A 13608-nucleotide genomic window follows, 5' to 3' on the forward strand; every position below is an offset into this window, starting at 1 on the left:
AAATGTGAAATGGAAAACGTTCTTGAACTGTTTTTGAAATTATGAGAATTCATTGGGTAAGAGCTTATTCTCGTTTAATTTCTGTACTAAACATGTTTATAGTGCTGCTCAATTTCCACATTATTATAATATTAATCCAATTCAAAAGTAAGGTGTTTTCAGTTGTTTTAAATAATAAAATTATAAGTGCTCTTAAGATTTTTTTTTTTTGTAGATAAGCAGTCTACTAGTTTCGCTGGTCAAATAACCTTGGTTTTCGTTGGATTAGCTTTATATCGTTTTAGATTTGGGTATTTTTTTTTAGGATGCCGACTAAAAGGCGATAGTTTGACTTGCATTTTTTTTCTTTTTTAGTTCTTGCTACACTTAGTTTTTGCCGACTAAAAGGCGATAGTTTAATTTGCATTTTCCTTCTTTTTTAGATCTTGCTACACAATGTTTCTTTTGTTTGATTATTTTTAGTGTGTCTCAAAATTAAAACAAAAATTATTGTCGATAAAGGACAATTTGTAATTGTTTTTTTTTTAAAGTTGACGCAATTGAATACAATAAAGAACGTGAGCAAAAAATATATTGAAAACATTTCAAACGTAAATATTAAATCTTTAAATAACGCAGCACTTGGTGACACTTTACTTTCGTTTTCTTTACAAAATAGCACAAACATTCGTTCACTCCGCGTTCATTTGAAATAGTTCATTATTGTTTTAAATAAAATACTATAATAATATGTAGCAAGAAATCAAGAGTGCAATCGTATATAAATAAGTACAATGAGCAAAAATTCCTAATTTGGTTACCAGGATGCTATTGTATTACTCGTTTTTCTGTTTAAGTCTTCTAAATTTTCTTCTGTTCGTTTTAAACACTTTTCCTTAATATGTTCTCAGTATTAATAAAGTAATATTAACTGTGTGATCTGGAGTTTAGGATGTACATTAAAAGTCCAAAAGGGACACATCATTTTGGGCGAGGACATCTTGGTCATGAAACGGTTGCTCTTCAATAATCTTATCCTCTTCCTGAAGTCCGTTTCCGTTAAGCTTGACAACTTCTTCCGCATTGCTCTGACCATTAGTGGTTAAAGTATTTTTGGGTGATGGTGCTACCCCTTCCTTGCCATTCAAAGTAGGCTTCCTAGCTTTTAATACAACCGGCGATGACTTAGTGGCGCCATCTTTGGAACTCGGTGTCAGTGGCTTTGATGTAGCTTTGCCTGGCACTGCCTTTGATGGTGATGACTTCCTGAGAGACGACGTGGTTGTAGTAGTAGAGCTTCCAGGAACCTGTAATCGTCGTGTTGTACTCCCATTGTTATTGGTGGAGCTAGCAGAATGCGTAAACTTTGGAGCTGGGCGAGCTGTGAACGATTTTGTGATAGTTGCGGTAGTAGTGGAAGCGGTGGTAGAGCTGGTATTTTTGCCTAATCCATTGGCTTGCTGCTTGGTAGGGCTACGAGTAGAAAGGGAAGGAGCACACGTGCTAGGCACCTTTCGTACAGTGGTGGTGGTAGAAAGGGTGCTGCGCGGCGACGAAACTTTAGGCTTGACTGGGGCTGTCATTGTGGCCGCAGGGCGAACTTTTGTTGAAGCAGCGCTGCTAGGAGCAGATCCTGTAGCATTTGTTACTGGTCGTCGAGCAGTTAAGGAGGCTCCAGTTCCGGTTCCACTTGTTGCTGGTTTACGAAGTGTTGTCCTGGTTGCATTAGCAGATGTAGTTCCACTTGCAGTCGGCTTGTTTGTTATGGTTTTGGCCCCTAATGTTACCTTGCTCACTGGAGCTGTAGCTGGTCTAGTACTGCTTAACTTGGTCGGTGGCTTTACTGTAGATGCGGCAATGCTGCTTAGTGATTTTCGAGGGTTTCCAGTTCCTGAAGATGTAGTCACAGTTTTCGTATCTATACTTGTAGTTTTGGTTCCAAGGCGGGTGGTACTTGGGCGTGGACCGGCTAACTTGTTTGTCCCGGAAACAGAAGTAGTGCTCAGTGTAGTCTTCTTCATTGCTAAGGATGCTGTTTTCGGTTTAGCACTAGCTGCTGTAGATCCTGCTTTGGTCGCTGAATGGGGTTTGGTAGCACCAGGAACCGCACCTCCAGCTACAGTAGCAGCAGAAGTTACTTTGGACAAAGTTTTCACAACTTCAATATTTTTTTCTACTTCTAAAACATCTTCCAAAGGTTTATTAATTGAGATAACATTTTCATCTAACTGAGAAATTATCGGACCATCGGCAGCGACTGACAAGTGCATCTCTGCATCAGCAGAGGGCAGTTCCTTTTCCGAAGCAGAAGGCAGCAATTGCTCATCTGGAGTACCAGGCAAGAGTTTCTCATTTGAAGGAGATAAAAGTGGTGTCTCCTCTGAAACAGCAATAGGTAGTCGCTCTTCCGAATATGCAGCCTGCATATTTTCGATTACACAGTCTTCAGCAACTAAGTTCTTTTCAGTGCCAAGATTTCCATCCTGGGGAACGAAATCTCCAACAGCGTCTTGCAGTTCCTCATTTGCGATGACGTGTTGCTCACTTTGGTCCTCTCTCTTTGTAGACTTACTCGCATCTTTATCACATATAGCGAAGTCCTCGGAAGCATTTATAGGCATACCTCCTAAATCCTCCTGCTGAGTTTTCAGATGCGCGGGTGTGAAAGGCTGGGCAAACGGATTAATACGTTGCGATGTAGGTGATATTTCATCAATGTTTTGAGTTTCACAACTGGAAACTGATTTAAGGGCAGCGTAATCCTCGTCGTTCTGAAAAATACAGCAAAGTGAGTGACGTGAATGTTTACTAGTAAAAGAGAAAGATTATTAACGCTTAAAAATAAAACTTCTTTGGTGCTTCCTTTTTATGTAGCTATTTAACATAACAAAAATCATCAACGAACATAAATTACACACTAATCACAGTAAAAAGTAACTACTGTTATATATGTAATGAAAAGACTAAACTATAATTGTTTTTATGAGCTTGAATAAAAATAAATATTTAGAAAATGTATAAGTGGTGTTTTAACCCGTTAAAAAAATACGGTGCTAGAAAATTTCTGCTTTCTTTGATTGCAATTTTCTCACAAAAGAGAAAGCATAATTGCAAAACTTAAAAGAGAGGGTCTGCCATGCCTTTTCATCCATCCAACACACGTTATTACTCTACGCTGAAGTTAAAGCATTTTAGACACAGACAAATTTTTTTTCAAAGAATGAAAATTATTATGAATTCAGCAAGCTTTTAATTTTTAAAGTAATGTAATTGTAATTTTTAAAGTAAAGTGCCAAATCACTTTTCGTCTCAAATGTTGAAATCAGAACTTTACCTTATCATAAGGTGATTTTATTTGATTCTGTATGCACCAGTTTCTCGACAATAAATATTTTTTGATTTAATTTGATCAACATGCAGGCACAGCTAATTGATTTGAAAGATATTCAAAACTAGCAGTTTTCAATCATACAAGCTATTATTGGACACACTATTTCTTTTAAATTAGTTTTGTTTAAATTATTGCAAGTCTAAGCTAGCTTAGCGGTAAAAACGAACAACGAACAGGAATACATTTACCAAAAACCATACAGATGCGAATGGGAAAGGTCTATGTAACTTTAAGTAGTGACATAGAGTTAGCCTTGGATTCTGCTACCGCAGGTCTCGGGAAATGTGATGAATGGAAGGGCGATGATGGAACTTTTCCGCTATCACGCGAAGACTATATCTCAGCACCAAAAGCAAAGCGCTCTAAAACTCTAAAATGTCATTGACCAGTAAATGCCACCAGCGGGGGCAATTTGCCATCGGACGGGGCTCGTTCCCAACTCTCTGTTGCTGTTTTCCACTTTTAGCTCACTCGCTCAATGGGCGTCTGACTTTCTTTTGCTACACTTAAAACAGTATCTGGTTTTTTATATATTATATATAAGCTTATATACCTATATTCTTGACTAAACTATTTTTAAAAACCTTATCTAAGAAAATTTGTGTATTTTAAAAGAATTTCAAATTGTTTTAACGACATTTTGTCGAAGTCGGATGTATAGTGATTTAGAGCACCGTACGATTAAAAATAAGGAAGGTACTTTGCTTTTCTTTTTAAATTTTTATTAATCTTTTCCTTCTGCAGTTAACCTCATTTTGACCACCACTCCACTCTCGGCTTGGACTGTTGCTCAAGCGTAATGGGGTTAAAAGTGAGCTGAAGCGAACCAGACCGAAAGGCATAAAATACAAAACGGGGCTTAGACAGACTAAGCTCTCTTAGCTCAGTTCACATTTATATTAGATATTTGTCATGACTCATCGCCAAATTTATAAAATGGTTACTGTTGTAAAAGTAAGGTGTTTTTTAAAATGTTTCATAGACGTGGGACAAGGAAGCCTTCCACTCAATCAGTTGTAATAATAGCGATCATTGTTTGGAACATTTCATATTAGTTCCTATCGCTGTCAGCTCATAGAAATTTGGCTGGCCGATAAATTTGTTTTTCTTTCCTGCGCTGGTTACTCTCTCGAAAATATATGAACTTAACAAAATCCCCCTCATTAGTAAATCATTTATTATACCCCTAAAAGTCGTATAAAAACTTTACTTAAAAGTTTTTAACGCCATTAAAAACAAATATTGCCCGTCCCTAAAATGTTCTTGATCAACATCACAATATGGTTGTAGTAGTTTGTGAGAATTTATTTCCATTTTAGTACTTAAAGAAACGGAAGAATGAAAAACTGGCAATGAGTAACTCATACACTACTTGCTCACTAGCTCATGCATGTGTGTATAAGAGCATAGCATTTGTGCTTGCCAAAAATCTGCAAAGAGAACGCAACGATGACATCAACAATTTTGCGTAAGCAACCAAAACCAATGCCAATTTGTATGTTTGATGAATAAAATATAAAAAGAAATACACAAAATGCTTAATTTTTCTTTAACTTTTTTAGGTATGTTAGGAAAGGAAAAATGAAAAGAGAAAATGTTTATGATGTATATAGCGCAATAGCCAACCAACACTAATATTAAGTGCAACATACACGGCGTGTATATAACAAATAACGTATTACTATATATATGTGTAACCCTCCCCTCCTTTTTAGTATTCAATATTCGATCGGCTCGTTTAAAAATTAAAAGGGTATTCAGTAAGACACAAATGGGAGTAAAGCATAGCCATTCATAGTGCCCAAAAAGGAATGTAATAACGACATCCAGGGTTTTTACTTACACATAAGCACAAAATCACTGTGGGCGGCAGTCCACGTAGTGACTAAGCGCACCAGGAGAGTTTGCGGAGGTGATTACTATATCTACATGAATTTGCTCTTATGGAGTTGATAGATACATAAAATTAAAAGATTAAAAGGTCAAAAATCAAGACTCTTATAAAAAAAATATAGCATCTGAACAACGCACTAAAAGTGGAAAAAACGTTTCTTCAGCGACATTTCTTCCCTAAGAACGGAAGTTAAACATGTGTTAAATTTTGGGTTTACTTAACTAGTATATTTTATAATATTTCTTAGGCAAGGAATGGGTATCTGATAGTCGTCGCACTAGACAACAACTTTCCATTTCGATTCTCTCCAAGTACCTCCTCTCAAAGAGAAAAATGATTTCGTATACAATTCTCAACAAAGCGAGATAGACTTCTTCACATTTGAATTGGACGCGTTTGTGTGCGTGGTTTTTTTTAGTGCGAACTTACTGATGAGTGTTCCCGGCTTTGTAATTTCTATTTTTAAACTAGCAAAAAAGTATACAAATCGGAACAAAAGATTGACGCCGAAAATGCATTTTGTGAGTCAGAAGTGACCTGCGTTATACAGAATGATATTCCTATTACAAGCATAAAAAATAATACATTTTTAATTATTTTAATATTTTTTGTATTGCATTAATTAGATTATTCATTCTACTATTAAGATAATCTTACGTAAACACTAACATTTCTATTTATAACAGGAAAACAAATTTATTTTAATTTTTTCTTTTATATATAGAAGTCGCGTTTTCACTCTCCTGGCGTGTTTCGTCACTTCTTGGACCGGCGTCCCTAGGGATGTTTACACAGGCAACCACTTTATTGGGTCCAATTAACGTAATTTATTAAAAATTGTATTCATAATAATATTCATAATAATAATAATTGTATTCATAAGTAGTACTTTAAGCTTACATTTGAGCTTAAGACGTCTCATTGACCAGTATTTGTCAAAAAATAGTTACTTGACTGTGCTACTTTAAGTGCTACCCTACCAGCTTTAAAGTAATTGTCCCAAATTAAAAAAATATATATGCACTGAAAGGTATAGACAAATTTAAAAGTTTATTATAAATACAAAATTGGAATATGAATTCCCAACACTCTATCCAGCATAGCAGAGATTTCCGAAATCAAACAGACCGTCAAAGTGGACTAACCTATTGATACAAAATTAAAACACTAAGCATAGAATGCCACGTTAACTTTTAATTTTTGAGAAATGGTACATTTCCTGCTAGAAACAACAAAATTTAAATATACACGTTTTTATAAAAATTCCAAAAGCGAATCTTTTACCACTATTTTACATAACCTTTTTTTTGTGAAAGCTTAAAAATCAACCAAAGATGAATTTTGGAATTGAATAAAAAAAGAAATAAATAAATTTAGAAAGCAACCGCATTACATTTGGTTACTAACATTAGAACAGAGCCGCGCCATGAAATTGACTAGCTTTCTTTGCCAACTCGCACCTGAATTCTGACTATAAAACGAAATACTCAAAGCTAAGCTATTAAAAAAAACAGTTGCACGATGAAAGAAAAAATGGGGATGGAAAATTGAAGGCAAACTAGCAAATTCATAATGTGAAATGTGCGATACGAAAAGAATGAACAGCAAGCAGACAACAATTTTTTGCACAGACAGAAGAAATTGGTAATGGCCCAAGTGGTAATAAAACACCTGGCAAAGTTTGTTAGCCAGTACACGAACACTAGTTTAAAAATGAAAAATAAACAGGAAGCAGTCCGTGGAAAATAGATGGGAAACAGCAACGCTTCTATTCTAATTTTTTTCCATTGGCCCCAAGCTTAAGAAAAAATAGACAGTGATTCTGATATTCAGAACTCTTATCGGAACTCAAATTCGGTGGTTAAGCAACCGTACATTGACAGTTTCATTTCAATAACTTTCAATCAAATGTATCTATAGATTTTAAGCTTTTACAAATAAAACCCAACAAGTATAAAAATTAACACAGTTTGGCCCCTTTAGCTTCAATTCAAAATATCGAAACAATTTAACAAAAATATTATTTTTTTCAAAATTAAACTACTGAAAGTAGGTTAACAAATACCAACAATATATTTCATATATTTCCAAGATATTTACTATATCTTGAAATTTGGCGTACAAAAATTTTGACTTTCAACTAAAATCACACAGCATATGGGATTTTAGATTAACGATCCCTGAAGCATTGTGCCAATGCACTCCACACACATTACCTCCAGCTACGGATTAACTATATTCATGTCCCAAAATATGACGCGACATATGCCATAAGTTGGCTCCCAGCTTCCATTACTGATCTCAGAATTAATTATCCCATGCGTTGCAGGGGCAAAACACTTTATATGATGTGACATGAACTGGGACTTGGCAGAGGATTTTTGCCATTTAAATATAAACAGGGCAGGGGACAAGAGGACATAGCCAAACTATGAAATGCAATGTGCAACTGTGATCATCTAAATAAATTGTTATTGAACAGTTCTTATAGGTAGTTCACTAAAAGATGTTTTAAAAATTTTGAATATTGCATTACAAATAAATTCCCTCGACTTACATTCGCTACAACTGTGTGTACTTAAGTGTTAAATAAATACTTTTTCCCATTAATGCAGCATATGTTCTTCTACCTTCTTACCTTATAATCATTTAAACTATGAAAATTGTATACACCTGAATTACCTAAAAAAGATTCAGAAAACTATCATAGGAATTTTGTAAATAGCTGCAGAATTAAAAAAAAAAACACTTTTTACCTATAGATTTCCCCCGCAGTTCTTGACTGGATTTGGCAGACGCAAAAAGTGAATCATTACTGAGGCGCGTGAACATATTTGCGCATTTGACATGTTTTCCTATATTGTTTTCATTCGTTTGATTAAAGTCGAGGCTGTCTTTGATAAGGTGAAAATTAAAAAACAACTTTGATTAGTGCATCAGAATCAAATTGTAATAAATGCTTATTTAAAATTATCCGTACAACAATCATAATTTAAACAAGAGAGAATGCAATAATCGATTTCCTCGACGATCAGATACCAGATAATCAGTCGGGGTAGGGAGAAGTGTGGGCGTGGGAGTTTTGGGCGGTGGCAACATACGGAAACCAACTTTCGCTGGATCTACATACGTTTTTGGAATCTGCATATCTAATCTAATTTTCTAGCATTTATATTTCCTAGGATCCCGACATTTAAACGGATGGACATATAGCTCATTCAACTTGATCCCTACTCCCAGTTAAGAATATAACTACTTGATGGGATCAGAATCATTTTATTTTACCAGTTGAATATTTAAAATCAAAATGTAGTATGCAGTCAATGGAATAAGTAAAGACAATAAACAAAAGCAAACAGCAATGTAAGTACGTTTCATACATATATGTGCATGCACGCGAAAACCAACCGTATGCACATGCATATGTATATGTGATGACCGAATTAAAAAATTCATAGTTGTCTCTATCCTCTATTTTGCTACTGCTTACAACACCAACTTTTAAAACTTACTGTATTTTTTTGCATCTCTGTTAGTAAATGCACTTTATATTGCGGTTCTAATTATAAAAGCGTGTCTGTGTGTGATCAAGTGTACATACATTGCATTAAAGTTTGAATTGGGACTCGCAACGAAGCGAAAAGACTGCCAGTCTTACAGTCGTTGGCAACGCCATTAGCTTTTTATTATTGGTACTAGTAGTTGTGCAGATTGCAGACGAAAAGAGAGCTGTGGAGAGAGCAAAGTTCCATTCGAACTCAGCTCATAAAAATCTTAAATCGAGCTAAAACCATACTTTAAAATAAGAATTTCAGGTAATTGGTCACTGGAAACTTTTTACTTTTCAAAAACGTTAGTATACAGATAGAAAAAAGCTTTTTACAAATTTAAATAAATTTCCAATCCAACGTTTTTAGTTGTCTAAACCTAAATAGGTTTAAACCAAATATTATACTTTAAAATCAAAAGGCAGAACACCAAATAAACACAAAACTCGTCCTTACCAAACCTAACACCCTATTCCTGTCAATGGAAAACGCTAGTGTGTCCTGTTAGTTGAAAAAATTGAGTACCCCTCGTCCAACAACAAAAAGCAACCCCACCCAAATGCAACAAACAAAGGGAGAGCGTAGGAAACAGCAATGTCGACAGAGCAACGAGAGCGAGCCAAATGACGCACCCCAGGACAAAATGGAAAAGTAAAAAGTGTACACCTCAATAATAAATAAGTTAGAATTCAATTTAAAAAATACATAACTCATCAGAAAAAGACAAATATAATATGTACAAACATACTAAATACGTATATTACTATTTTCTAATTATATTATAAAAATTAAAAATTTATGTATTCAACTTTAAGACATATTTAAAGTCATTTTTTAATTGCGTCCGAAAGTTATTTTGAACTTTGAAACCCAAACTGCGCGTTAAAAGTTTAAAATATAATACTAAATACTACTAATTTAAAATATAATAAATATTTCATTTTCAAAAGGTCAGTCCTAGAATCACTTAAAAGATTCTGAAAGAGCGAAAAGAGAAGATTTTGAGAATGTATGAAATGCACTGACGGGGTAGCGGCACATGCAGATGCGAAACTCAACGACAAAACAGTATACCAACAAATTTAATGATTAATCTCAGAAACTTGTGATTTCAAATTAAGTTTGCATTAATAATAGCTTTTGTCACTTTTCTCCGGTTTATTAGCTTACCTGTGGAGGAGCTTCGGATGAAATAACCCCAAAGAGATGGGATTCCGGATTCAACGTACACTCCCCAACTAACTCCTTGGTGTCTTCAACCAGATGTTTCTCCGCAGTGGAGGAAAGGGGCGAAGGCGTGATGTCTTCAATGCCGGCTTGCTGGGACTCCAGCTCCAATTTCGCCACAGGCGAGTCTGCTTCAGAGCTAAACTGCGGTGCACTGGTGTCTAGCAACAAACTCTGGTCGGCAAAAATATCAGAGCCCTCAGCGGGTAGCTGCTTTAGCTCCTGGTGGTCCTCTTGCGCCTTCATCGAGGTATTTTCCAAGTAAAATGAAGCTTGCATTGGATCTCGCTGAATGTTATTGAGCAATGTGTGCGAGTCCTGATTGTTTGGAAAATCGGAGTGAAACTGAAGTTCCTCTGTAGAAGGCGACTTTGAAACACTTTCTTTCTCCTCCACATGAATTAGTTCCTTGTCGTCACCTGTCTGAATGGGCAAAGGTTGCACGGAATTTAGAATATCTTCAATGGAGGCGTTGTGCTCGGCATAAATTGATTGTTTCATGATGTCGGCGCCGTCAGCCACCTGATCTAGAGGCAAGTCCATATCGACACTTGTTTCTGGACCATGATCCAGAACATCCCTTAAGGCTGCTGGCTCAGCGGTTCCTAAACCATTCAACAACTGCATCTCAAGGTTTCCTGATCCAAAAATGTCAGATTCCTGCTCTAGTTCGTGAGGTCGCATATCCGCTTCAATGTCAAATTCACGCTCATCGGGCACCGCAATAGCATCCATGTTGATCCTGGCGAATTCTTTGCGCGGACTTTCCGCCACCAGATCGTCAAGGGCTCCCCCCGGTAGAAATTGGCGGGGCAGGGGGTCTTCAGTAGCCGGAAGGGGAGACGACGGCTGTGACCCAAAGCAAGGCACAAAGGCCACAGCATTGGGATTTAGATGAGAGTGGTTTTCCTCCAGTTCTTTAACAAAATCGCAGTTCTCCTTGTTGTCGAAGCCCACTAACAGCTCTTTACCAACTGGTTGGGCCGCCATTAAGACCTCTTCGTGGTTTAAAGGCGAGGAATTGTTCTCACTGAGACTGCTGGTTCCATAAGTAGTGGCTACGGAGCTGTGCTCATCCTCGTCTTCCTGACGGAGATCCTCATGAACTTCTTGCGGTTCTAACTGCTGCTGTTGAAGCTGCTCCACCAACTGGTCTGGCTTCTGGATCTGCTGGGCTACCACCTCGTCCGTTGATGTAGTGGTATTAGAATTTGTGGAAAAGTCACCATCGTTCTTGATCACTTCCACGTCCTCTTCGTAGGCCAGATTGAAACCCGCGGCAGCTCCGTTTCCGAGGACGTGATTCTCAGGGTCTAGTACGGGTCCAAAACCATTGCCAGTCTCCTTTGTCAGGGAAAGCATTTCCTGTTGAATCTTTTCACTCTGCTGCACCTCGTGTATGTACTTCCACTCCTCGTCTTCTTCCGCGTCTACTTCTTCCGACTTTGAGGCCGCGATGACAGGAGCGGAGCAGTTGTCCCCAGTAGCGTCTCCAACATGAGGATTATGCTCGCCGGCGCCTCCGGAAATTTGCAGGCATTCGGCCAGCCGGTTCTGCAAGTAGTTGTCCAATTGCGCGTTGTCCTCGTGGTGCTCCATCTCTTGGGATTTATTTGCAATAAAGTATTCGCCAACAGAAACAGGTATTGCCGTAGGGAGATGATTCAGATTGCTCGTGATTCACGCGCCACTGCGTTTTTTTCTCGATTCCTCGTTTATTGGCGTTGCTGTTCTTGCAAATTTCTACACTCACACCAACACATTCACTCTCGCAGCGAAAGAGAGACACAGTACAGGAACGGATAAGAGCACGATTTCGTTGCTTGTCCTTCCACTTCCTTCGCCTTGGTTTGCACTCCAAATATTCAAATACTTGTCGAAATAAACACAGCTCGCCGAGTCGGTTAGCCTTTTTATTTTTCTTTTACAATTTAGTAAGTTGTTCTCGTTTTTGGTTCGCTCCGATTGCTCTAACTTTTGAATTGCTTGCCGACCGATTTTTGCGCACACCCACCCTGACGAAAAAACGAAGTATGCACGTACCTGGGTTCTGCTGAAATACCGACAGCAGATCGTTTGTAAAAATACTGAATGTTAGTTTTCTAGTATATCTAAGATATCGGTATGTTAATGGAACGGTGTGTTCTTAGTATTTTCGGTCATTCGATAATGCGATAACACTATCGATATCGATAACTAAATTAATACTAACGACCAATATTTTTTGTCCAACGGTCTGTCCTCAGTATTTTTACTCTTTTGCTCTTTCGCTAATTGTGGTTTTGCTGCTGCTCTTTCTATAGAAAAGCCAATCGACGTATATATGTACTGTAAATCAATTATAAGCCCGCCATTGCTTTTCCAGCTAATTGTGTTTTTGCAACTGCTCTTTCTGTAGAAAAAGCAATCGCCGTATACATGCGTTTTGACAATTTCTTTAACAAAACCTATTTTGCATTTTATTTACAATCTCTATTTTTAAGTTGAGACTCACACCAACAATTTTATTTATTGCTCAAACGATCTGCTATGTAAAAACAAGGTTACGTTTATATATTTGCATGTTTGGTAATTTGCTCTGCCATAACCAGCTTTTGGGCACCTGCTTTATATGTGGTGTTTATTGAAACCTTAAAAAGTCAGCTGCAAAGAGAGAGAGAGACACGACAGAGATCGTTGTCGCCTTCTTGTGAAGTAAAACTTTATTGAGACAGATGATTTGCTTTCAGTGGTTTTTCGGTTCTTGACTAAAAAGGGGGGTGTGCGCGCTCAGCTCTTAGTTATTTTCGGAAAAAGTGCAAGCGCGACCAATGTACGCATCCTGTTAAAAATTTTTGTTCGCGGGTAATACTTAATTTTGATAAACTTTTTTCTAAAGTTCTTCGATTCCTTCCTGGAATTAAAGTGTGTGCGTCCAGTGCTCGGTTCTTTCGATGTAATATAATAATAATGTATATAAAACGACGCGTTTGTGTTGTATATATTTCGTTGACAACCAACTTTGGAATGTTACTTAACGATTAAACAAAGGTATGTTGAAGTCATATAATTTATGTTTTAATTTATAAAAATCTTTATTGAATTTTAATGGGTAACATAGTTATCAAACAAAAACAAGCAAAGCCGTTTAATCTAAAATAATTTTCCGACATCAAATATTGTGAAGATTTATTGTAAAATTTATTAATAAATTTTAAGAGAATTTTTTTCATATAATTGTTTACTTGAAATTTGTTATTTACTAAAATTTCTCTATGGAAGAGAAAATGAAGGCGAATTTAAACATATCTCCCTCTCTTTCGATCATCTCCATTTTGAATTGCCGAAATATATTATAAATCAAATATGAGAGGCAATCCGATTCTGTTGTATATTAAAAAAGTTTCCCCTTTTTAATTGCATAAAATAATAAAAGAAACGTAAAGCATTTTTGACATGTAAATAAAACCTAAATCATTTTATAAACAAGAAATAGCTATTTTTATATTTTCACAATCAAAAATTTTATTTTAGTATCTATGAAAGTTTACCAAAGAACCCATTTCCAAATATAAAAAATTATTATAATA

At 36.5% G+C, this 13608-nt stretch overlaps 1 protein-coding gene and 1 long non-coding RNA gene across 2 annotated transcripts; both read right to left on the bottom strand.

Moving 5' to 3' along the window:
- Window positions 1-604: 604 nt before the first annotated feature.
- On the bottom strand, window positions 605-12068 carry LOC6539066 (205 kDa microtubule-associated protein). The gene is made up of 2 exons (XM_002099532.4): window positions 9983-12068; window positions 605-2750 (listed from the first exon to the last, which is right to left on the bottom strand). Exons 1-2 carry the CDS (start codon window positions 11636-11638, stop codon window positions 939-941), a joined length of 3468 nt encoding a protein of 1155 aa, XP_002099568.2. The 5' UTR covers window positions 11639-12068; the 3' UTR covers window positions 605-938.
- On the bottom strand, window positions 5607-9974 carry LOC120321998. The gene is made up of 2 exons (XR_005561739.1): window positions 8021-9974; window positions 5607-7965 (listed from the first exon to the last, which is right to left on the bottom strand). It is a non-coding gene; the product is annotated as an uncharacterized LOC120321998 (long non-coding RNA).
- Window positions 12069-13608: the final 1540 nt, after the last annotated feature.

Source organism: Drosophila yakuba, chromosome 3R (assembly GCF_016746365.2).
Source record: "Drosophila yakuba strain Tai18E2 chromosome 3R, Prin_Dyak_Tai18E2_2.1, whole genome shotgun sequence".
NCBI classification, from domain to species: Eukaryota; Metazoa; Arthropoda; class Insecta; order Diptera; family Drosophilidae; genus Drosophila; species Drosophila yakuba.